This window comes from Protopterus annectens, chromosome 2.part0 (genome assembly GCF_019279795.1).
Source record: "Protopterus annectens isolate FY-2018-M chromosome 2.part0, PAN1.0, whole genome shotgun sequence".
Lineage (NCBI taxonomy): Eukaryota > Metazoa > Chordata > Ceratodontiformes > Protopteridae > Protopterus > Protopterus annectens.
This window is the reverse complement of record NC_056728.1, coordinates 193,433,496-193,457,035: the sequence shown is the minus strand read 5'-3', so window position 1 is coordinate 193,457,035 and position 23,540 is coordinate 193,433,496. Positions and strand designations below refer to the sequence as shown.

The following is a 23,540-nucleotide window of genomic DNA, read 5'->3' as shown; positions in this document are numbered from 1 at the left end:
CTTGGACTCTTCCCCAGAGTCTTTCACTGAAGATACTTACTTATAGGAAGGGGAGAGCTCCTCTCACTCCCTTTCTTAAAATGTCACATTCTGTGATATTCTCAAATTAATGAAGCAGAGAAGGGAGTTGGCCGTGCTAAGCCCCTTCTATTGGATGAGTCAGTATTCTTGGAAGCTTTTGGCTCTGGACCAACATTTTCCTGGGTGGTACCTTCCATTTATCTACTTATAGACCTTTATGGCTAAATGGGCATTGAAGGATCCTGATGCGGTGAAACCCATCCCAAAAAAGCTGCTTGCATCTTAGCTATGCCTATGGACAGGAAGCACTGGAGTAAGGGCCCACCAGTAGATGCTATGGTGGTGGCAGCCGCCATCCAGAGGGAACTATCAGAAGAAAGTTCCTCTGTTCATCCTCCTAATAGAGAATCTAGGACGATGGGCAGATTCAGGAAGAGGAGCTATGTATCAGCAACTTTGGCCCTTAGATCGCTGAACTGTGTGGCTCATTTAACAAGATTCCAGAGAGACGACCAAAGAGATCACCATGTTCTTCTCAGGGGCATTGCCTGCGGATGTTCATCCAGCTGCTTTCCACCTTGCAATCCTTCTCAAATGTGACCATGCATTTGCTCTCTAATGCAGTTGAAGGCACGGTCAGAGCAGCAGGCACCGGCATCACTATGCGATGCCATACCTGGATGCGGTTTTGTGATTTTTCAGGGGGATACAAGTCATTCTTTGTTAATGCCCCTTGTAATGTTTCTACTTTGTTTGGACCAAAAGTTAGACACTCACCAGGAGCCAACAAGATGCTAAGATTCTCTCTGCACTGGGAGTATGCTTCTCCACTTCACAAAGAACTTTCTCTAGGAACCTGAGCTTGGGAAAGATGATGTGGTTCTGCAAATTGGAATACTGTCCATGACTCTGAGGGTGACAGACCTCCCTGTGGCAGAAGGGAGGGCAGTTTTAATGGACAGTGTCCAAGAGGCAGAAGCAGACTACATAACCAAGGTTTTCATGGTCCATTTTCTAAGAAAGCCTTTCAGCACTCCTGAATGGTTGCCTGACTGCTGCACTATGGATGCAGTCGGGTGGGGGGTAGGGGGGGGGGCTTATATCTCTGCACCATCAAGCCTAGCACAGAATAACTTCCAGTTTGTGGGTGCTAAAAATAATATCCAGAGGCTATTCAATTCCCTTTTCCCTACCGTCTCAGAAAAAGTAGAAGTCCATAATTTTCCACCCAGCGGGACTCTGCAGCCTATTCCAGGCTCTTTTCAGTGCCAAAGAAAACCAGGGACCTCAGAACCATTTTGGATCTCTCTCACCTAAACGGGTTTGTGAAACGGACAAAGTTCCAGATGATCACAGTACAGTACGTCTTGCCTCTTTGAAGAAGCAAGATTGGATGTAGTCTATATATCTCCAGGATGCCTACGATCACGTCAAAATAACAAAGCAATCCAGGAAATTCCCCTGCTTCTGGCTAGGAGCTAATCAGCATCAATTCCGGGCACTGCCATTTGGTCTCACCGCAGCCCACTAGGGTATTCACTAAGAACATGGCAATGGTAGAAATGCAATTTTGCCTTTTGGCGAATCCAGGTCTTCCCATACCATGATGATTGGCTCCACCCTGTTTCCTCCAAACATCTGCTGCTATACCACCTGGACCAAGTACTCCAGTTGCTTCAGGACTTAGCTGAAATTTTGGTAGATTCACAGGTATTCCTAACTTCATCACAGATTATAGAGTTCACAGGGTGTCAACTAGACACCAAAATACAAATAGTTAGCCTTCCCCAGACCAGAGTTCTGTCATTTCTTCTAACAGCTTTTCACATACTGTATCACCCCGTCATCACCAGCAGGGTTGGTTATTTGTCTCTTGGCATCCCCAGTACTAATGATCCCTTAAGCCAGACACCACATGAGACTACTACATTAGACTTTAGCAGTACAGTGATCACAATCTGTTCACCACTTGCATTCAAAAATCTGGATTATGCAGATTTGCAGACAGCACATCGCTTGGTGGATTACATCTAGGATAACTCATTGTCGCCCTTTCCATTTGGAATCACATATTGCAACAGTGACTATGGGTGCCTCCCATCTAGGTGTGGGGCATATTGAAGGAAGGATGGTCATCATTAGAGGCCAGCCTTCACATCCATGTCTTAGAGTTGAGAGCAGTCCTAGTGTTGCAGGCATTTCAGGACATTTTCCCAAAGGATATGATTTCCATACAAACAGACTTGTCAGTGTTATAGTACATCAACAAGCAAGGAGGAACCTGTTCTTAATCTCTATGCTGAGAGGCCGTGAGACTATGGCAATGGATGATGTCTTTCCAATGCTTTCTAATAGCATTGCAATTGCAGACTAGTTGAGCAGATCAGTTCTTATGCCTCATGAGAGGTCCCTCAGTCCTGCAGTGACGGGTATAATGTTCAGTCTGAGGCCAACCCTGCTGCAACCTTTTTGCATCCTATCTGAGCAAGTGCAGCAATTACTTTGCGTGGTCCCTCCACAGGGGACAATCACAAAGGGATGCTGTGGTTTGCAATTGGTTATGGGTCTCCTGTATGCATTTCCACTTCTACAACTAATGAACAAATTTATACAGAAACCCTGACAATGCAAGGCCAGGTTGATCCTCATTGCCCCCAACAGACATGGTTGGCTCCACCAGTTCATCCTCCATGGATGTTGGACAGTATCCAAACCTACTGGCTCACCTGTCCACGTTGCCTCCTACAGAACCAGAAGTCCATGATGTTAACTGCGTGTTTCCTCCAGTTTTGAGTATAACCAGCAATGCCAGGCTTTTTCCTGCAGTAGTCATCATTCTTTCTGCTCCACAAAACGCATCCATTAGGAAAATCGATCAGAGTAAATGGAAGAGATTTTCGATTTGAGCCTACTCTAAAGGCCTGGCCCCATTTTTAGCACTTGTTCCATCCATATTAGAGTTTCTGTCTGATCTTTTTGACAAAGGCTCCAGCTTTACCACCATCAAGGTACAATTTCAAAATTTCATAGTGGAGGTAAGGACATTCCAGTAGCTTCCCTTAAAATTTCAAAGGCCTTTCTGAGAGGTGGTTTACTACTCAGACCTCCCATTAGGGACCCAGAACCTCAGTGGGACATCACCATTATGCTACAAGCCCTAACTCAGGCTCCATTTGAACCAGCTACTTCTGCCGATCTGAAGTTTCTTACTTAGAAAACAATTTAATTAGTGGCATGACATCAGCAAGATGAATTTCAGAGCTGCAGACTCTTCTAAACCTCCATACCTAGGTGTTCCACAAAGATAGTTTCCCGTAGAACTAATGCATCCTTTTATTCCTATGGTGGCATCTAAACATAATTTAAATCCGATATTCAAAGGAGAATACTTGCTGCATATATTGGATGTTCATAGGTAGCTCAAATTCTATATCCACAGAACAAAGTAATTTCGAAAGGATGATCAGTTCGTCTTTTTTAAACCAAAGTTAGGAAAGGCAGTAACAAAAGTTATGCAGGTCCAGATGGCTGTCGGATTGCATTTTTTTCTTATAAAATAAGAAAAATTTACTCTTGGTGCAAGTCTTAAGCCCATTCAACCAGGGCAGTTTCTGCATCAACAGCATTTGGCTGAGGTTTATCCATTGATATTTGTGCTGAAGCCACTTGGCCATGGTACACACCTTTGTGTCTTCCTACAAGCTGGACAACTAGTATATGTCACGTTCCTTATTTGGATCCATCATTCTCAGGATTGTGCTTTTGATGCCACCCAGTTAAAGCAGCTTGGTAATTTGTCCCATGTTGTTGAATTGGATGAAAATAGATAATGGATACGAAAGTTAATGTACTTATAACGTTAGATCCACATTATCTGATTTTCATCTGGTTCAAACACCCTGCCTCCTGCCCCCTTCCTAATAGTCACCTATGGCTTTGAGATTGAGTGAAATTCTGTTCCCTGTATGTGCACAGTCATAACAGACTGTACCAACGTCCTCAAAAATCCTTTGGCTATCTTTTTATGGAGTTGGATCTGATGTTATCCATGTCATCATTCATCACCATAGGGTCTAGAATTTGACATCGGATCCAAGCAGGCCACCTTCAACAGATGGATCCAAAGCTCTAACTCGTCCCTCTCCTGTGATGCCTTGCTGCCCTGTAAACCACATATCTTGTTTGCCATGCTTCCTGTGCAGACGCATGTTCCTCTGGCTAGATAAGTGACTTTTTCTTTTTCTTGTACCTTAGATCAGGTAGTTTGAGTGGGTTAGTGTTTCCATAGTTAATTCCTTCTCTCCCTTGGCTTAGTTTAGGTCGTTTGTGGGTGTTGGGTAGCGCCCTTTCTCTTTTAGCTGTTATGGCTGTAATGTTTTAGTGCTTTACTGTTTTAGCATTTTAGTGCTTGTAGTTGTAGTTTAGGATTATGTTTGATAAGCCTGCTGGCTTTAAAAAGTGTTCCTCGTGTAGTCACTAAAATGCCTTATTCAGACATGCATGAGGAGTTTGTGTGTTGCTTGGGCACCGTGCATCTGGAGGTTGAATGCAACCTTTGTGCTGCATTTAACTCCAGGGCTTTGGCAGAGCACCACAGTAAGCTCCTACTAAAGGGTCTGGCCCAGGGGGGACCATTCATTTCCCCCTGAAGGCTTCCTTTTCCAGTCCGAAGAAGACCCCTTCCCTGCAGCCAGCTCCCTCCAAGAAACCATGGCTGTTGGATCCTAAGTCTCTGGATCCGATCCCAGCCTGGTCTTTCTCTGATCCGTGGTCTTTGGAGCCGAGAGCCACGGAGCAGTCTGTTGGATCCAGGTCCACTCCTGATCAGTGGCCCTTGGATCTGACCCAAGGTTAGGCCAGCCTCTGATCTGACCAGTTTGTCGGATCTGTCCACTGACCGACTAGGCCTTCGGATCCAACAGGGTCATCGGTTCCGATTGTAGTCTTGGAGGAAGCTGCTGTCCCTTCAACCTCTAAATAGAGGTCTCAGTCGCTTCTGAGACATCAGATCTGTTCCCTGGAATCTTGGCAGTAGGTCAGGGAGGTCTTTCTCCAAATCTACTTACTCCTGTTCCTCCTGTAGATCAGAGTCTTTCACCCTCAGACATGGACAGGATGATGGGGAGCTTCCTCAAGGCCCAGAGTTGGGGCTCCTGGCTTCTCTTGCCCATCTGGCCTGGGGAGCCCCCCCTCTCCTAGGTTTCTCATTCTCCTAATCCAACTCCGGTGGCTTTGGATTTCTAGGGACCAGGAAGTCTGAGGCCTTATTACAGCAGGGGCTGAGTATCCCTCCTTTCTTGACCCTGCCAGGATCCCCTGCTTTATCCTGACTATCATCGTGTTTTACTGTTGCAGTCATTACTCTTGGGTTATCCTGCTGGCAGGCTACCCGCAGTCGGCCTGAATTCCAAAGTCCTGGTCCGGCGTTGGTTGCCGTCGCCTCTTCCCTGACATCAGTGCGCCAGGGGTATAAAAGATGCAGTCTACGCCATTTTCTTCAGTCTTTCTTGCCACGTGGTGCCCGAAGCAAAAGCAGTTCACAAGTGCTGGTCGGCCGACTCCTGAGATTTTCGAAATCGAATTTCAGATCCAAAGTCTTCATTAAAGCTAAGTACCCCATTGGGGAAACTTTTTTCTTGCTCCAGACCGATGTCAGAAAAAGTTAACAATTGTATTTCTTGTGGGAAGCAAATACCTCATAAGGATTTTCACTCTTACTGTATTCCTTGCCTAGGCTCTGACCACGACATTGCTTGTTGTCGGTTTTGTGCTAGATTCAACCAACGCACTATTAAGCGTCGGTTCGATTTTGTTTTTCATTACTTTGGCCTAAGGTTTAACTATATAATGCCGTCAGAACAACCGACGACCGGAGTCCATAAAAAGCGCAAGGACAAAGAAAAAGACAGGCATCCGAGGTCCAAAACCGACGATGAAGCCTCTTCTAGGCCAGACGCTGGTTCGCCGGTTGTCATTGAGGTGCTTTCGCAGCCCCTGACACCCGCTACCTCAGAGCCACAGGCTGCCTCCGACTCCCACGTGGAGACAGCTAGGCCTCTGGAAACTCAGGGTATTGGGCCTATGGAAACAATTCCCTCAGATGGGTCTGGAGCCGCTGAGCAGGCATCTGCATCTGAGGGTGTTATCAGACCTACACAGCTTACTATCAAGATCTCTTCAACAGCCAAGGCAAAGTCTAAAACACCTTTAAAGACAAAGAAACAAGTACAACATTCTCCTGGACAGTCATCGATGCCAAAGAAACAGATGCTCAAAATGGCCGAGGACCTAATTACTTTGATCAGGGGCTCCCATCCCCCTCCTGATAAAAGGCCTAGGCAAGACACTGACTATGACTCCAATGACCAGGTTTCTATTTCTTCTGATTCCTCTTCAGAACAGGGATATTCTCTTACTCCCTATGAGGACTGTGAGGCTGAAGAATCCATCCCTTCAGCCTCTCCTCCTGAGGACTACTCTTTTGGGGAAACCTTGCACACCATGAGGGAGCATTTCTGTTGGGAGAGTCAGGATTATTCAGAATCCAAGAAAAGGCTCAGAGACTTCCTTTTATTGCCTCAGCACATGCCTCTTGCTATCTCCCCTGTACTAGATATTGTTAATGATGTTTTTTCTGAATCCAGTTTGACTCCTGATTCTTTACCCTTTGCACCAGTTAAGCCAGATAGGTACTACAGGGTTCCAGATTCTCATAAATTTCTTTATAAAAACCCTGCTGCTGATCCAGAAACTATTTCTCAGGGTCCCAAAGGGGTCAAGGCTTCCACTGCAAAAAACCCTGTTCCCTCTGATAGGGATTCTAGAGCACTGGACAGATGGGGGGAAAAGTTTACACCTCTGCTACTTTAGCTGTAAGGGCTTTAAACTTCTAGTTTCATATGCTTAAATATCAACCAATACCTAATGTCTTTGCTAAAACAGAAAATGCTTACAAGCTGTGAATGTCCTGAGAACAAGGAAATGCAGGATTTATTGCATGCAGCTGAACAAGTGGGAAAGCATACTTTGCAATGTGGTTTTGATTCATTAGAGGCATCCTGCAGAGCCGCAGTTACAGGTTCTGTCATTCGAAGGCATGCTTGGTTAAAAGAACAGAGTTTACCTGATCATGTTAAAGCAAAATTATTGGATGCTCCATTACAGCATGATACTTTGATTGGTGTTAAGGCAGAAGAGGTGTTAAAGAAAATGGAGGATAAAGCAAAATCAATGCAGACGGTAAAGGATTTCTTACAGGTTCAGCCACCTAGATTTAGCAGGAACTGGCCTTCTAAAAATTGGTCCTTTCCAGTGTCAGGCCACAGAGGCAGATACAGACAACTAGCCCAAGGCTCATACAGACCTAAACAATGGGGTGCTTCAGCCCCCAAAGGCGGAGAAGACAAATCACAACCTTATAGGAAGCAGTCCCAATGACTTTCCTGTACAAATGCCAAGCACTTACCTTTTGGCAGCACCCTTAGGGGGGGGAGACTAGCACTTTTCTCACAAAATTGGCACATGATCACCCAGGATAAATGGGTACTGAATATTGTTTCTCAGGGTTACAGGTTCCACTTTCACACCCTACCAAGGACAAAGGGTATGCCAGACCTGCCACAAAATCAATGGGCAGAGGCACAAAAACAAATTTCTGCTCTCATGGACATGAGGGCTATTCAAAAAGTACAACAACAAAAATAGGGGCAATGATTTTTTTCAAGACTTTTCTTGGTACCCAGAAAGGACAAAGCCTGGAGACCAATACTGGACCTGTCTATTCTGAATACTTTCTTGGATGTTCCAAAATTCAAAATGTTGACACTGCAGCAACTTCTACCCATGCTTGGCTAGTTACTTTGGACCTTAAAGAGCCATACCTGCATGGCTCAATCAGACAATCTTGGAGAAGATACCTCAGATTCATAGCTGGCTCAATGCACTACCAATTCTCTGCACTGCCCTTTGGCTTATCTACTGTGCCCAGGGTCTTCACAAAATGCCTGGCACCAGTAATTGCATTTTGCAGACAAAAAGGAATTCAAATATATCCCTACTTGGACGACTGCCTTATTCAAGCAGAGAGCAAGGACATTCTACTAAAGCATCTGGCGTTTGTAAAAATATTACTAATTTGCCTAGGGTACACACTAAACGAAAAGAAATCAAAACTAGTGCCCTCTCAAGAGATAATATTCCTGGGTGCAAGCTTAAATACAACTGCCCAGATGGCTTATCTCACGCCAGACAAACAAAGGCAACTGACTCATTACTTTCAAATGATGGCAACAAAGACCCAGTTACCTGCAAGAAAAATTCTGCAGGCTTTGGGCTTCATGGCATCCTGCATCCTACTAATTCCATATGCAAGACTGCATATGAGAAAGCTACAATGGTATCTAAAACATGTTTAGACTCAACATTTCGATGGTGGGCACTGGCCTGTCACCACAACAAGGGACAGCCTTTCACTTTACCCACAGCCAGGCAGACACTAACAACAGATGCATCGGATTATGCCTGGGGGGGCACACATGGCACGAAAATGTATTCAGGGCACGTGGCCCGCGGACCAAATGCATCTTCATATCAATCAAAAAGAGATGCTAGCTGTACAGAATGCCCTGACAGCCTTCAAGGATCTACTACATCCAAGAAAACTATTACTAAAGACGGACAATACTACAATTATGTGGTACATAAACAAGCAAGAGGGCACACATTCTTACCCCCTCTGCAGGCAAACCATGACTTTGTGGAACACAGCACTGACCTATCACGTACATCTGCAGGCACAATTCCTGCCAGGAAGGAAAAATACTTTGACAGACGAACTAAGCACAAACCTCATGGACCCTCACGAGTGGAAACTAGATCCACAGGTCTTCAGCATGATAACAAGGAAATGGGGATGCCCAGACATAGATCTTTTTGCCTCCCCTCACAAATGCCAACTACACAGATTCTGCACAAGGACTTATCACTCACAAGCATGGAAAGTGGATGCTCTATCATTCAGCTGGAAAACCCTAACAGTTTATGCCTTTCCACCACTGCCTCTCCTTCCCAAGGTACTTCTAAAAGTCAGACAAGAGAAGCCAAAAATTATTCTGATTGCCCCAGACTGGCCACGCCAGCACTGGTACCCAATCCTAAAGAGCTTGTCTCAAGGCCCAGCCTGGGCTTTAACTCAAATTCCTTATCTTCTGACTCAACAAAACAATCAAATCCTGCACAGCCAACTCAGAACCTTAAATCTGGCTGCATGGCAAATAATATAGCTACTCAGAGCACACCTCTCTCTAAAGCTGTTATGGATGTCATTTTGGAAGCAAGGAGGCCTAGCACCAGGAAATCCTATGCAGAAAAATGGAAGAGATTTTGTGCTTGGGACCAGGCACAAGGACTTGAACCACTTGTTCCAGATATTCCTCAGATTTTACAATACCTAACTGAGATGCTGGACAAAGGCCAATCCTTCTCATCAATTAAGATCCATGCCTCTGCCATTTCAGCTCATTACAATACGGAACCTCCTATTTTCGATCATCCACTGCTAAGATAGTACCTCAGAGGGGCAAAAAACATAAGACCCCCAAGGAGAGCACCAATACCTACATGGTACCTCAACTTTGTTTTGGAAAAGCTCACTCTGCCTCCTTTTGAGCCAGCCAATACAGCTGATATAAAATTCTTATCATGGAAAACTGCTCTGCTCCTAGCAATAACTTCAGCAAGAAGAATCTCGGCGTTACAGGCATTAATGGCAGTGGAACCTTTTATCATTTTTCATCTGGACAGGGTTTCTCTAAGGACAAACCCAACATTTATGCCAATGGTAGTATCCAGTGTGGCTCTTAACCAAACCATTCATTTGCCAACATTTTATCCAAATCCTCAGAATAAAGGCGAGAGACTTCTGCACTCTTTGGACATACACAGGCAGCTACGCTTCTACTTGGACAAAACAAAAGCTTTCAGAAAAACTGAGCAACTGTTTGTAGCATATGCTGCAGGATCACAAGGAAAGGCCATCTCAAAGCAGACTGTTTCAAAATGGATAGGACACTGTATTAGTTTCTGCTATGCACAGCATGGCAAGTCAGTGCCTAAGAATATTGGGCCACATTCTACCAGGGCAGCAGCCACTTCAGCAGCCTTTCTCAGAGGAGTACCAACCAAGGAAATTTTGGAGGCTGCAACTTGGAGTTCAGTGCACACTTTTACCAAGCATTATCACTTACCTCTTTTCTCTAAATCCAGAACAGGCTTTGCCACTGCAGTTCTGCAGGGCCTCATAGATACTCCTAATCTTGTTTAGACCCAGCCGCCCTACTTCAGTTTCAAGATTCAACCCAAGTGTAATGACTGCAACAGTGAAACAAGATGAACATAGCACAGTTGTCTACCTACCATAAATGTAGATGTTAGTGTATTCACTGTTGCAGTCCAGGTTACCCACCCTCCGTCTTTGCTGGGACTTACCTCTACTTCTCTATCCTATACAACCTATGTGGTGTATTTGCTTGTAGATGAAGGTATTATTTTTATTTTACTGTATGTTTTTATAAGCAATATGTATTGCCTGCCTTCTTGGGGGCACCTGACATGTGGGGCAAGAAAAACTGAAGAAAATGGCGTCGGCTGCATCTTACATACTCCTGGCGCACTGACGTCAGGGAAGAGGCGACAGCAACCGACACCGGACCAGGACTTTGGAATTCAGGCCGACTGCGGGTAGCCTGCCAGCAGGTTAACCCAAGTGTAATGACTGCAACAGTGAATACACTCAAAAATCTACATTTATGGTAGGTACACAACTGTACTTTCTTTTAGTGAGGTATTTCTGTGGCCTTTCCAGGTGTTGCAGTTGTCTTGAGAGGTACATACCAAACGGGGCGTTGTATTCTATAATGGGTCTAATGAGGGATGAGTACAGTGAGACAATGACCTCCTTTCTTCTTGATGAAAAGCCCTTCGTGATGAGGTGTGCCACATAGAAGGATTTCCTGACTGTTGTGGCGGTGTGGTTATCGAAGGTGAGACCACTGTCCACCTGTTTCCCTAAGTCTCATCACAGTTTCGGTGTTTAGTGTACTGCCACCTATATGGTAATTCACGGGTACATGTTTTTTCCCAAAGGGGATAACTATACATTTCTTGGCATTGAGCTTGAGCCCATGGCTCTGGCACCAAGCATCTGTTTCTGTAAGGCTCTTTTGTAAAGTATCCACATCACTTCGGGATTCAATAATGGCTCCCAGTTTGCAGTCATCTGCGAACTTTGTTAGCCAGAGTCCCTTATTGTTGGCCTGTACTAAAGAGAAGTAGATGCCAAACAAGAGCGGTCCCAGGACTGAACCCTGAGGTACTCCACTTGTCTGGAGCTGGATTTGGAGTCAGCTGATTTTACAGTGTGGTTTCTATCAGTACGCCAGTTAGCAACCCATTTGGTGACGTAGGGATTAATGCTCAGCTTAGTAAGTTTATCTAGGATTCCAGAGTGGGGAATGGTGTCAAAGGCCTTGGCAAGGTCTAGACAGGCTGTGTGAACCACCTTACCCTTGTCCATGGCTCTGGAGACTGATTTGAAATAGTCAATCAGGTTCAGGAGACAAGATCGGCCCTTCACAAACCCAAAGTGGGTGGGGTCCAGTGTTTGAAGGTTGCCAATGTCTTTGTTTATAAGTTCCATGATAATATGCTCCATGGCCTTGCAGATAAGGCTCGTCAGACAGATGGGACGGTATTTTTCAGGATCCAAGGTTGATTCCCCCCCCCTTGTGGAGTGGGATAACTGTAGCTCTGCGCCACTCAGTGGGCACGAAACCTGAGGTGAGGCTATGATTAAACATGACACTTAGGTGAGGTGCCAGTTCATATTGTAGTTCATGTAGTACACATCCTGGGATGTCATCTGGTCCCATGGATGCTGTATTCTTAGCTTTGGAGAGTGCGTTTTTTTACCTGTGTAGCCATTATTACCGGAATTTGTCAATCTTCCAGTATTGAGATGGGCCATTTAGGGGGTGAGGGGGGGTGAAGTTGGCACTGAATCGATCTGCCAGGATATTGGCAATATCCTTGGCATCAGTATATTTAATGCCATTCTGTTTTAGCTCAGAGCAGATCTGGTTTTCTTCAGAAAGCATCTCGATTGAAGAGTACAGTTATCCTCATTGCCCCTTACTGGTCTTGTCAGATTTGGTTTCCCTTTCTTTGGCCTCATCTTCTTTGTCCTGCATGGACTCTGGATCCAACTCCAGACCTACTGTCTTACCCAACAGATACAAGTCATACAGACATTCCAAGCCTAAAACTGACTGCATGGTTTCTCCACTTCTGTTGATTGCTAGGCAGTCCAGGCTCTCCTCCCCTGTCCGTCACATTCTACTATCATCTTACAAAGCTTCCACTAAGAAACTTTATAGAAGTAAATGGAAAAGATTTCCAAGTTGGGCGCAGCAGAAGAACATGGATCCCTTTTCAGCAGTGGTTTATAAAGTTCTTGAATTTTAAGCTAAAATGTTCAATGAAGGTGCCTGCTCTTCTGCTGTTAAAAGTATAGCTAGCTGCCACTTCCAGTTTTCATGTAAGTGTAAATAATTCATTTTTAACCTCCTACAAACTTTGTAAAGCTTTTATAAGTGGAACTTTTCTACCTAAACACCCGTTAAAAGATCCCACTCCTCCTTTGCATTTGAATATTGTTTTATAAATCTTAACACAATCCAGTTTGAACCATCAGCTAAGTGTGAACTAAAATTCTTGACCTGGAAAACTATCTTTTTAGTGGCCATTACTTCTGCTAGAAGAGTATCAGAATTACAGACACTGTCTTCCAATCCTCCTTATTTGATTTTTCAGAAGGATAAAGTATCCTAATGGGCCAGTCCTTTTTCTTCCTAAGGTGGTGTTAGAATCCGATGCTAATCAGGTTATCAACCTTCCAGTCCTTCAAATTTTTCAAATTAGCAAGAGTATATGTTACAACTTTTGTATGTTCACAGACAATTATGATTTTATCTACATAGAACCAAAAATTTTAGAAAATTGAAACAATTGTTTGTCTCCTTTTTGGAATCAAAATTAGGTTTCAGTTTTGAAAGTGGCTTCAACCAAATGGTTAACTGATTGTATTACCTTTGTGTATGATAAACTAGGCTTGTCTTTGCCAAAACCACCAACAGCACATTCTACCAGCCAGGTCTGTGGCAACTACTTCAGCATTTCTGTCCAGATCATCAGTGGATGATTTGTGCAGCCACAACTTGGGCTAATCCTAATACCTTAATTGATCATTACAAATTAGATCTGGTCTCTAGGGGAAGAGTAGCCTTTGGCTCAGCGGTTCTCAGGAATATCCTTGTGTCCTCTTGGGTTTTAGGTAGCTGGGGAACTCTGTCCCAGCTCTTGAGGAATGAAAGAAAATGACAACATCAGATGAAAAAAACACTATGTACTCACCATAATGTTCCATCTGTGTTGTCCATTTTCATTCTTCTTCAACTTTCCTTACTCCACCCCGCTCCTTGTTTGAGTTTTAGAAGGATAGTAAGATGCTAAAGGAACTACTGTTCCTTTGTTCGAGTTCTAGATGGTGTTGATTTATCATTTCCTACTGCTTACTGGCTCAAGGGACAGCAAACAGACAGAGGTATGTTACATCACTAGGGCATTATGGATAAGGGTGAAGCTTGAGCTTCCATGAGCTGGAAAAAGAGGCCAAGTAGGATCTGAACCCAGCAGTTAAGGAAGAATGAAAATGGATAGTGTAGATGGAACGTTATGGTGAGTACATAACTTTTTTTTCATACTCTTACAACTAAATGTTGCAGTTGTAGATCGGAGATTTCATGGTATTTATCTGAAACTGTTGTAATTTTCTTCAACAGGTATTTGTTTGTTCTTCAACTGAAACAAGACATTTTTAGTGGAAAGTAAGTGGATATTTCTTTTATCTATTTCTGTAGTGGGCACGAAATTAAAGCTGTTTTAAGTCTGTCTCTGTGACACTGAAGGGTGACTTGGTTTCATTAACAGACCCAGCACTAGAGGAGACAGGCAGGGAGGGAAAAGAGTAAAAGGTGTGGCTCTCTTCCCTCTCTTGCAGGGGTGAGAGGGCATTTTGTGCACTTGGGGTGCACATTGGACAGATGTTAACTCCCTAATGGGGCTAGAGAAACTGCTGCTCATGACTCAGAGAAGGGTAGAGCTGTTTGCAGGGAATAACCTTTGTGGAAATGAGAGGGTTGTTCTTCCCAGGCATTTCATTACATTTCTCCCCGATGCCTGGGATGTGCAGGGTAGGGCCATGGAGAAAAAAGCAAAAATCTTTGGACCACCCTGATAGCTGTCTTAATTCCTTTCCCAGTTGACCTTCACCCCGGCTAGGAATAAATCCGATAACTGGCTGTGGTGGGAGTTGGTGATCAGAATGCCACAGTGACAGAGACCCCCCCCCCCAAAAAAAAAAAAAAAAAAAAAAAAAACCTGTTTAATGTTTACATAACTATTGTACAAGAGCATATAGTTCAAGTCATGCAAATCCAGGTAATTGCTCCTAAGGTCAAGATAGCCTACAATAGCTCAGATGCTGCAGTGCAGGCAAGGCTTCTGTGGGCTTGTAGTTAAGTGAACTGTGCCATTTATAAAAAAAATAAATAAATAAAAAAAGATTCAGTACCTCAAGGGAGTTTGTTAAAATTCTTGAAAGCACTTTTGTATCCCCACTGTATATTGGAAGATATTTTTTAAACTCAAAAAGTGGTTTTCATTTATATACCCTTTTACTGAAGATTATACTGAAGTAATGTAGTTTTTCTTCCTTTATATTAATGAACTGCTGTTGTGGGGAGTTATGTTTTGGCTGCTTACTAGGACAGCTTTATCATGTTTGTCAGGTTTCTTTTTTTTATTCATTTGGAAGAAAATACAAAATTAGTTTATATGTTTGAGTGAGTTTAGGAGGTTTCCATATTCACTTGTGTACTTTAGTGAATACAGGATCCTCCTAATTTCACTGGTGTTTTATTTCTGTACTGGTTCAGCACTAAAGGTCCTCTGTATGGAAGAAAGGACAAAATGTGGAGCCCAAAAGGTTGAATATCTGAGGATGTCCTTCTGTTCTACTGGTGCAGTATTCTTAACATAAGGGATTCCCTGCCAAGGGCACCCCAACATCCGGCCAGTATACCAAAGGCTTTTACTACATAAGGTACACTGTACTTTGCATGTATGCTCCTCACGTACATAGGGCATAAAAGTGATGTCTGGATGTACCATCCTCAAAACTTCTCTGCTATCTGTCTGAACACCAGCTTCGATTGTCGGGCTGTTTGCCTGAGTTGTTTGCTGGTATATCAGGCCATTTAGATAAGTGCATCGTTGTGGGTTTCTTTTCTTATTTACTGCTGCTTTTAGCTATGGTGTCTTTGTGTTCATAGGTTGGTACTAGGCTATCGGTCCTAGGGCCTATACAAGCCTAGCCATAACAATTCTCTGGCTGTTTCTTCCCACAAAATTTACTTCCCTGAATCCCTGTCTAGCAGGGCGATTGATGTGATCCCCGGGGTGAATTTCCTATCTCCCATCCAATCGTCAAGGATCTTTTTGAAGAGGGCCAAAGAGGCGCTCTGCTTGACATGTAATTTCAGTCTATTCCAGAGTCTGGGGAGTCTCTGGGTCAGGAACCTATCCCTCCAGCTTGTTTTGTTCATTGTGATGACAAGGTTTAGATCCTTGGAGCGTGTGGCTCTGAGGGATTGGGATTTCTTTAAGTGTAGCATGCCCAACAGCTGTGGGTTTGACATGGCCTTGTATGTTAAGCAGAGATTGCCTCTGAGTAGATGATGTGCGACAGAGTATAGCTGGAGTTTTTTTTTTAGACTGTCAGCATAAGGCATCTGCTTTAGGTCTGTGACTCTGTTAGTGAGGCATTTCAAAGGCCTTTCCAGTTCTTGCAGATGTCTTAAGTACATACCAAACAGAGCGTTGTATTCTATAATGGGTCTAATGAGGGATGAGAACAGTGGGACAATGACCTCCTTTTTTTCTGGATGAAAAGCCCTTGGTGATGAGGTGTTCCATATAGAAGGTTTTCCTGACTGTTGTGACGATGTGGTTATTGAAGGTGAGACAACTGTCCACCTGTGTCCCTAAGTCTGTTATCACACTTACGGTGTTTAGTGTACTGCCACCTATGTGGTAAATCATGGGTACATGTTTTTTTTCCCCAAAGGTGATAACTCATTTCTTGGCATTTAACTCTGGCACCAAGCATCTGTTTCTGTAAGGCCCTTTTGTAGAATATCCACATCATTTGGGGATTCAGTAATGGCTCCTAGTTTGCAGTTATCTGCAAACTTTGGTAGCCAGAGTCCCTTAGGGTTGGCCTGTACTTCAGAGAAGTAGATGCCAAATAAGAGCGGTCCCAGGACTGAACCCTGAGGTACTCCACTTGTCACTTGTCTGGAGCTGGGTTTGGAGTTGACTACTTTTACAGTGTGGGTTCTGTCAGTAAGCCAGTTGGCAACCCATTGAGTGACATAGGGATTAATGCCCAGCTTAGTAAGTTTATCTGTGATTCTGGAGTGGGGGATGGTGTCGAAGACCTTGGCGAGGTCCAGATAGGCTGTGTGGACCACCTTACCCTCGTCCACAGCTCTGGAGACCGATTCGAAGAAGTCAGTCAAGTTCAGGAGGCAAGATCGGCCCTTCACAAACCCAAACTGGGTGGGGTCCAGTGTTTGAAGGTTGCCAATGTCATTGTTTACAAGTTCCATGATAATACTTTCCATGATCTTGCAGATAAGGCTCATTAGACTGATGGGACGGTAGCTCCCAGGATCCAAGGTGGATCCTCCCTTGTGGAGTGGTTTAACTGTAGCTGTGTGCCATTCAGTGGGCATGAAGCCTGAGGTGAGGCTATGATTAAAAATGACACTTGGGTGAGGTGCCAGTTAATTTTGTAGTTCATGTAGTACACAACCCGGGATGTCATCTGGTCCCATGGATGCTGTATTCTTAGCTTTGGAGAGTGTGTTTTTTACCTGTGTGGCCATTACCAGAATTTGGCAATCTTTCAGTATTGAGATGGGCCCTTTAGAGGGGGGTGAAAGGAGGGCGAAGTTGGAACTGAAGCCATCTGCCAGGATATTGGCAATATCTTTGGGATCAGTATATTTAATGTCATTCTGTTGTTGCTCAGAGCAAATCTGAGCATTGCCATTTAGATTCTTGACATAGCTGTAGAATGCCTTGTGGTTGTCTTTGGAATCTTTAGCAATTTTATTTTCGTAACTAGCTTTGGAGGATTTTATGAGGGATCTCAGCTACTTACTGAGGCTGGTAAGGGAGTTTTTTTGCATCCTGGGATTTTCCTCTTCTGCAACAGTTTCTTCCTTTTGTTGTAAAGTTTGTTTATGGCAGGAGACCACCAGAATGGCTTCCTTTTTGTGGAGGAGAGTGTCTTGGTTCTGTTTAGGATGGCACGATTCATGCATGAGTGGATGTGCTCGTACAGTGCCTTAGTGTAGGATTCAGCAGTCGAACTTTCAGTTCCCGTCTGCATGGGTGTCATGAAGTTCGTCACGTCTGACTTGAGTAGCATGAAGTCATCCAGAAAAGGCAAATGCCAGTGCGGAAGACAAATTCCACATAAAGATAGCCATGAGCAGTACTTGTTCTGCTTAGGGCCTACTCACAATCATAAAACTTGCAATATTTGTCGGGTCCTTGTGCTTAAGATTTTATGAAGTTGTCTTTCCTGTGTTGCTGTTTACTTGGAAAATCGGTGTTTCAAAATTTTAGCGAAAGATGCTATGGAGGGGAACTTCTAGGCCTGACATTGAGTCTTCACTGACAAGAAAGGTCAGACTCTTCTGCTGTGCCTCCTACATCGGATATTTCTCGAGTCTGATGAAAGCTTGGAGATTCATCTGGTCCTGGGGTTGAATGCCTCACCTAAAGCAGTTTCGGAGGCCACCATGGATCCAACGACAGGCATGTCTTTGGAGACATTGCAGATGTCCATTTCAGATGGTCAGGGGGAACCAGAACTTTTGTTATTACGGAAGGGCCTAAGGGTTGAATATCTGAGGCTCTACCATCCTACCAGTAAAAACCTGGTGTAGCTGGTCTGTAGAGGATGAATAATACAGAAGGCTGAAGACTGGCTAATGTAACACCACACTGCAACTCTACAGCAAAGACTAACTTAACCAACCTGTGTATACTGGTTTGTCTGGATCATGGAGAAAATCTTTAGGTAAATATTAAGCCTATTCCTGCCGGAGACTCCTTGATCTGGACCAGCAATGGTTTACTGTCAGAATGTCATGACACACCAACCACTTGCAGTTTTATCACTGGGCATCAGAAATATATGTAGGGACGTTAATTGTTTTAATCCTTTCAGGCTTCAGCTTGGATTGAGAGTGTATCCCACAGATATGAGTAGTTGATCAATTGGAAGGTTCTGAGATGGTAAAAAAAACTAGATGGGCTGAAAAATCACTAGAAGGAGCTTGTTTTTGTCATTCAGAATGATGAAGCTATGACTGCATCCCTGGCTACCCAGAGTTCAAATAGCTGTTTGGGTCCTGGAAGATCTGGGCAGCGTAGGATGGGAATGATCAGCTGTGTCTCACCTATCCTGGAGAGAATGGTTGGGAGTTTGGAGATGGCTTACTGCTGTTCTAGTGCTAGACTGTAAGACTCATGTTATGGAAAGTAGGATGTGCCATTTGCATGAATGATGTGCTGTGGCTAGCCCCTTTCCTTGCCCATGAAGGCACCTGATTTTTTTGGGGCGGGGGTAGATGGCTGGATGGCAAGGAGACCAAAAAGAATAAAGAAAGAATATGAAATGTCTGATGGGATGGATCTTGGTCATGCGGAAGGGGAAGAAAAGAGATGGTTAGTGGATTACAGCAAGGGTTGGTCCCCAAGTCTTTTAACATCACCAGAGGGCTGGAAAATGGGCCAACTCTCTGTGGTCAACCCCAGAAGAGAAGCAAGGCAGAAGTATGGAGGGTTAAGTTTCAAGGGGACCTTGGAAAGTTACTGTTATGGCCAGAAAAGTGGCAGCTGAGGTTCAGTGCGAAGAAATACAAGGCATCTAGGTATTTGGAGACAAGCTGTCCAGTAAGGGCGGGGTGACCATAGATTGTATTTTGAACCAGTAGTTCCCGGTTAAGCATGCATTGTAGAAAATAGAGTTGACAGAGTGCTTTGATACTTTTAAAGGAGAACAGACCCAGTGGATGGAGTGTGGTGGCAGGTCCTATGTTGCGTAGCGTTGATAGGATTACACCTGGATTCTTGCAGACAGTTCTGCAGACCATACAGGGAAAAGGAACATAGAGGTAAGACGTAACTGATGGGGATATGATTTAGGTCCACAATCTGCTGAGGGGGTTGTATGAGGCCAGAGCTGAAAATGGATGAGAGCATAATATGTAGATAGAACCTACAATTTCAAAGTCTGATATGCCCAAAAACTCTTTGATTTATTTTTTGTTTATTAAGTCTATCTGGTAGTGGGTAAATGAGCCTCCTAGAGGGCGCCATATTCTTGACTTGATCCTTAGGAATATAGCTGCCTGTTGCACCAATCCTGTAGTTCCTCATTATCCAGTGAAGTCTTAACAGACTGGTGCTCCCAAATGCCTGTTTGGCAAACTGCACTGAACACAAGGACTACATAAATGTCAGTCTCTACTTAACTCTGATAGAATATCAAATACACTTATGACTTCATCTTTACTGACCTTGATCTAGCAGCAAGCTACACTAAGGAATTATACATTCAGAAAAATGCAGAGAGCTCTCAGTTACTATAAGGAACAAGTGTGATAGGGAATTCAGAAACAAACCACCTTGGTGGTCCACCACCAGAAATAAGACTGTATGACGAAAGACAACTCTCAATTATTTAGTAGATGCAACCCCCCACTTTTTAAGGATAATATCAGAAGCATTACCAAAAAAAAAAAAATGGTGAGTATTTTCAGGGTCACTAAATAAGTCCATGAACTTAGGTTGGCCTCTGAAGCTAAGGACAATTCTAAGTCTCTCTTTAGCTTTGTCAGAAAATAAAGAAACCGTACCATACATTGCCCTGAACATATTCATAATGATGCCTCCTATTCTGCCCAAAAGACATTGCCAGTATCCTTGCAGACACATTTAGTGTCGGTTTTCACCCCAATACTTTTCTCCAAAGCTATGAAATAGAATGATCCCTTACACCTCCAATAATCTCTAAAGATCATTAACTGAAAGTGCTAAGACACCTCTATAGAATCTGATAGCATACATGGTTCCTTAATAGTCAAGCAAATAAAACCAAAAGCCACAAACTGTTAAAAATACAAAAAAGAACTGCACGGGTTACTCTCGACCTATGCAATTGGTTCAGATAAAATGGGTTGGTCAAGAGTAACCCATGCAGTTCTTTTTTGGCTCCTTAATAGTGTTAAAATACCCTTGCAGGAACACTCTCCAAAACTGTTCAACTCCGGTTCAGGTACTGGTTTTGTCCTCTGGCACAATGCATTGGTGTTGCCCTATTATAAGGATGGGCTTGCAGTCAGTCAGTCATTTGCAAAACCGTGGAAAGTATTACAACTGCTCTCAAAAACCACAGTATCAAGAGTCATATCAGATTTGACCCACAACATTTTGACTTTGTGAAGGATATAGCCTGTCTGCTGAATCTGGTATCCTTTTTGAAAGGATAACAGAGGCTGTAGATTATGGCCATGTGGTACATGTGGTGTCGCTATGTGGCCAAGGCCTTGGACACCATTCTCCATAATGACATTGTACAGAAACTAAATGCTTTAAAAATAGTCTCATAATGTGGCATGATTGATAGCAGTCTGACTGAATGACAGAATACACAGTGCAAGTTGCAGGTACTTCATCAGAAAGCATGAAAGTGAGGAGCATTGTCCCACAGGACTCTGTGCTGGGACCTCTTCTTTTTTGGCATTTACTTTCAGATTTCTAAACATGGAGCCAAGATCTCTGGCTAACAAATTTGCAGATAACTGCACACTTGAGGTTGCTAAGTTAACCTTTCACACGAAAAGAATCCAGATTCTGCTCTCCCTAGCAGACTTTAGGTGTACTAATCATGGGCTCAACTAAATACAAAAAAGTGTAATATTACTACCCCCTCCTGTCATAATAATGTATAGATAACACAACACTAAAAATATAGTCAGGGACTTAAAAATTTGAATGGTTAAATCACTCTCTTTTGACCACCATGTGACAGCATTTGTCAGGACATCTTTTATTTAGCTCAGTAATTGCCAAATGTATATCATAAAGGTCTAAAAAGTTAATCACTCTCTTATAACTCAGAAATAATTAGACCAATTATTGAGAACAATACCCCCTTCTGGATGCATCTCATCAACATATCATGCAAATTGGAAGATACCCAAAGGCTCCTAACCAAAACAATCACATGCCTAAAAGTCCCTTAGCTTCCAAGTGAGGCTGAAAGCTCCATCTCTATATTCAGTGACCTATAGACTGTTAAACTGAGACTGTTGAAGTCTCTGTGTTGCTTACCACAGCATTAGAGACCCAGTTGTTCTGGACTTCTGTATCTCCACAAGTCCAGTGTCTTCACCAGTATTAGAACCGGGGACCTAAATCTTCACCAACAAATAAGTAAAACATGGTGGAGAAACTGGTTTATAAAAGAGCATCTCCCAAACCTCTGAAATACAATTTTGCTTTTTTAAGTAGTACAGTTTACTTTTTTACTTTAAATATATAACCCTAGGTGACATAATGGGTAGCTAAAAACTTACTAGGGAAGAGAGGTGCGGCTTTGAAGGAGGGTGCTGGCAAGGCATAGGTATATAGGCAAGTACTAGGTGAGCTGCCCTTGAGTCATTTAAGCTTGGATACCTTCCCTTTCAGAGGTGAGAATCAAACCCTGTACCTTTTGTCTGTCAGGTAAATACCCTAACCATTATTCCATCTCATTTGTTAGTGTATTTAACAGTGAATAAAAGATTGAAAGTAATTCTGTTACAAATATGTAACTTAAGTAAGGTATAAAATAAAGCTTGCTTAAATGTAGAAATAGAGTTTAGCAACATGTGATTAGCATTCATACTAAATGACTGTGGCTTGAAAAATAAGGAATCTGCTTAATGGACATGTTTCCTTACAGACTCAGCAAAAATAAAAAAAAAAAAAAAAAGAATGTGTGCATTTCACACTGTCACCAAGAAAGCTGACCTCTTACAGACTTGGCAAGAATGTAAAAAAACAAGATGTATGCATTTCGCACTGTCAGTAAGAAAGTTAACTTGCTTCTGTAAAGAATGGACAAATCATCTGACACTGTTAACCAAGGAAGTTTGAATGATCAAGTCAGCATTTTTGTGTTTTTTCACAAGTTGGTTCCTTAAAAGACAAATACCAGTACAGGATGAAAACATATTTTTCTGTAAACAGATGTTCTCATACAAAGACCAAAATAGAGTACCATGGAAAAAAACAGGATGTACAACTACTATAAAGAGACTGTAGCAGATAACATTGTTAGATATATTTTTTGCATGGCATCTCTCATATCCATGCTGTTTGAGAAGTAAAGTAGAACAGTAACTGAAGCTGCAACAGTAGTTCGTGTGATTTGTTATAAAAAGTTTTTTATTGGTTACTGCTCAGAGTTTTAGTTGCTGCATCAGTGTACACTCTGCAAGTTTCTGTGGGGAACGGACTATGATAACTAGGCTTTGATTTTGGCAGAATTCAGCCAGTAAGACCTAGTGTCTTAAGAAGACTTCGGATCCATCACAGTAACAGCACCGCGTTTAGCACCCTGAAAATTAATTTTACAGCTTTTCCCCATAACTGTAATACTAATAATCTGTTCTAACTGCCAGTTTTCTTAAAATACCCAGTAAACCTCCTTTGCTTAAGTTTTGGACAGGATTTTCTTTTGTTTTCATCTTGTCATTGTTTTTTGATTGTATCGATTATTTTAACATAGAGCAAAGGCCATCTTTGCTAAGCAGGTGGTTAATTTCTAATGTGAGTTTGCTAGTGATGTGGGTGGTTTACTGGTGGCTTTTCCTCATAACTACTGAATAATTTGTTCAGGACTTTACAGCCATAGTGTCTCAGCATTTCCAGATTAGAGGCCTACACAGTTGCAGACAACAAAGACCAAATCCTTGAACTGGTACACAAATCCAGTGTTTAGAACTTGTGTGAGTGGTGAGGGTACCATGCATGGCTAGCAGTGCATTTCACTGAGGGGTTGCTGCCAGTGCTGTTTTATCGCCTATACTGATTAATTTCCTCCTTTAGAGTAGTAATTACATATTTTTCTTTTGTTTATGTAGTTTTTTCATTAAATTTGGTATTGAAAATGGGGTACATTTGTCAAAAGCTTTCCAGCAAAAAAAGCCTTTGAATGGGGAAGAGTTGAACACATTTGCAGTTTTGTGTGCTAAAAAGTCTGATTTAAACTTTGTAAT

General features: G+C 43.0%; 1 protein-coding gene across 1 annotated transcript in view; it reads left to right on the top strand.

The window, feature by feature from the left end:
* The window catches only part of EPB41L5 (erythrocyte membrane protein band 4.1 like 5), a gene marked incomplete in the record, with an annotated part of 2,576,260 nt that overhangs the window by 599,562 nt on the left and 1,953,158 nt on the right, over positions 1 to 23,540 (top strand). The window contains 1 exon segment of the mRNA XM_044060661.1: positions 13,917 to 13,961. Within this exon segment, the coding sequence (XP_043916596.1) occupies positions 13,917 to 13,961 (45 nt within the window).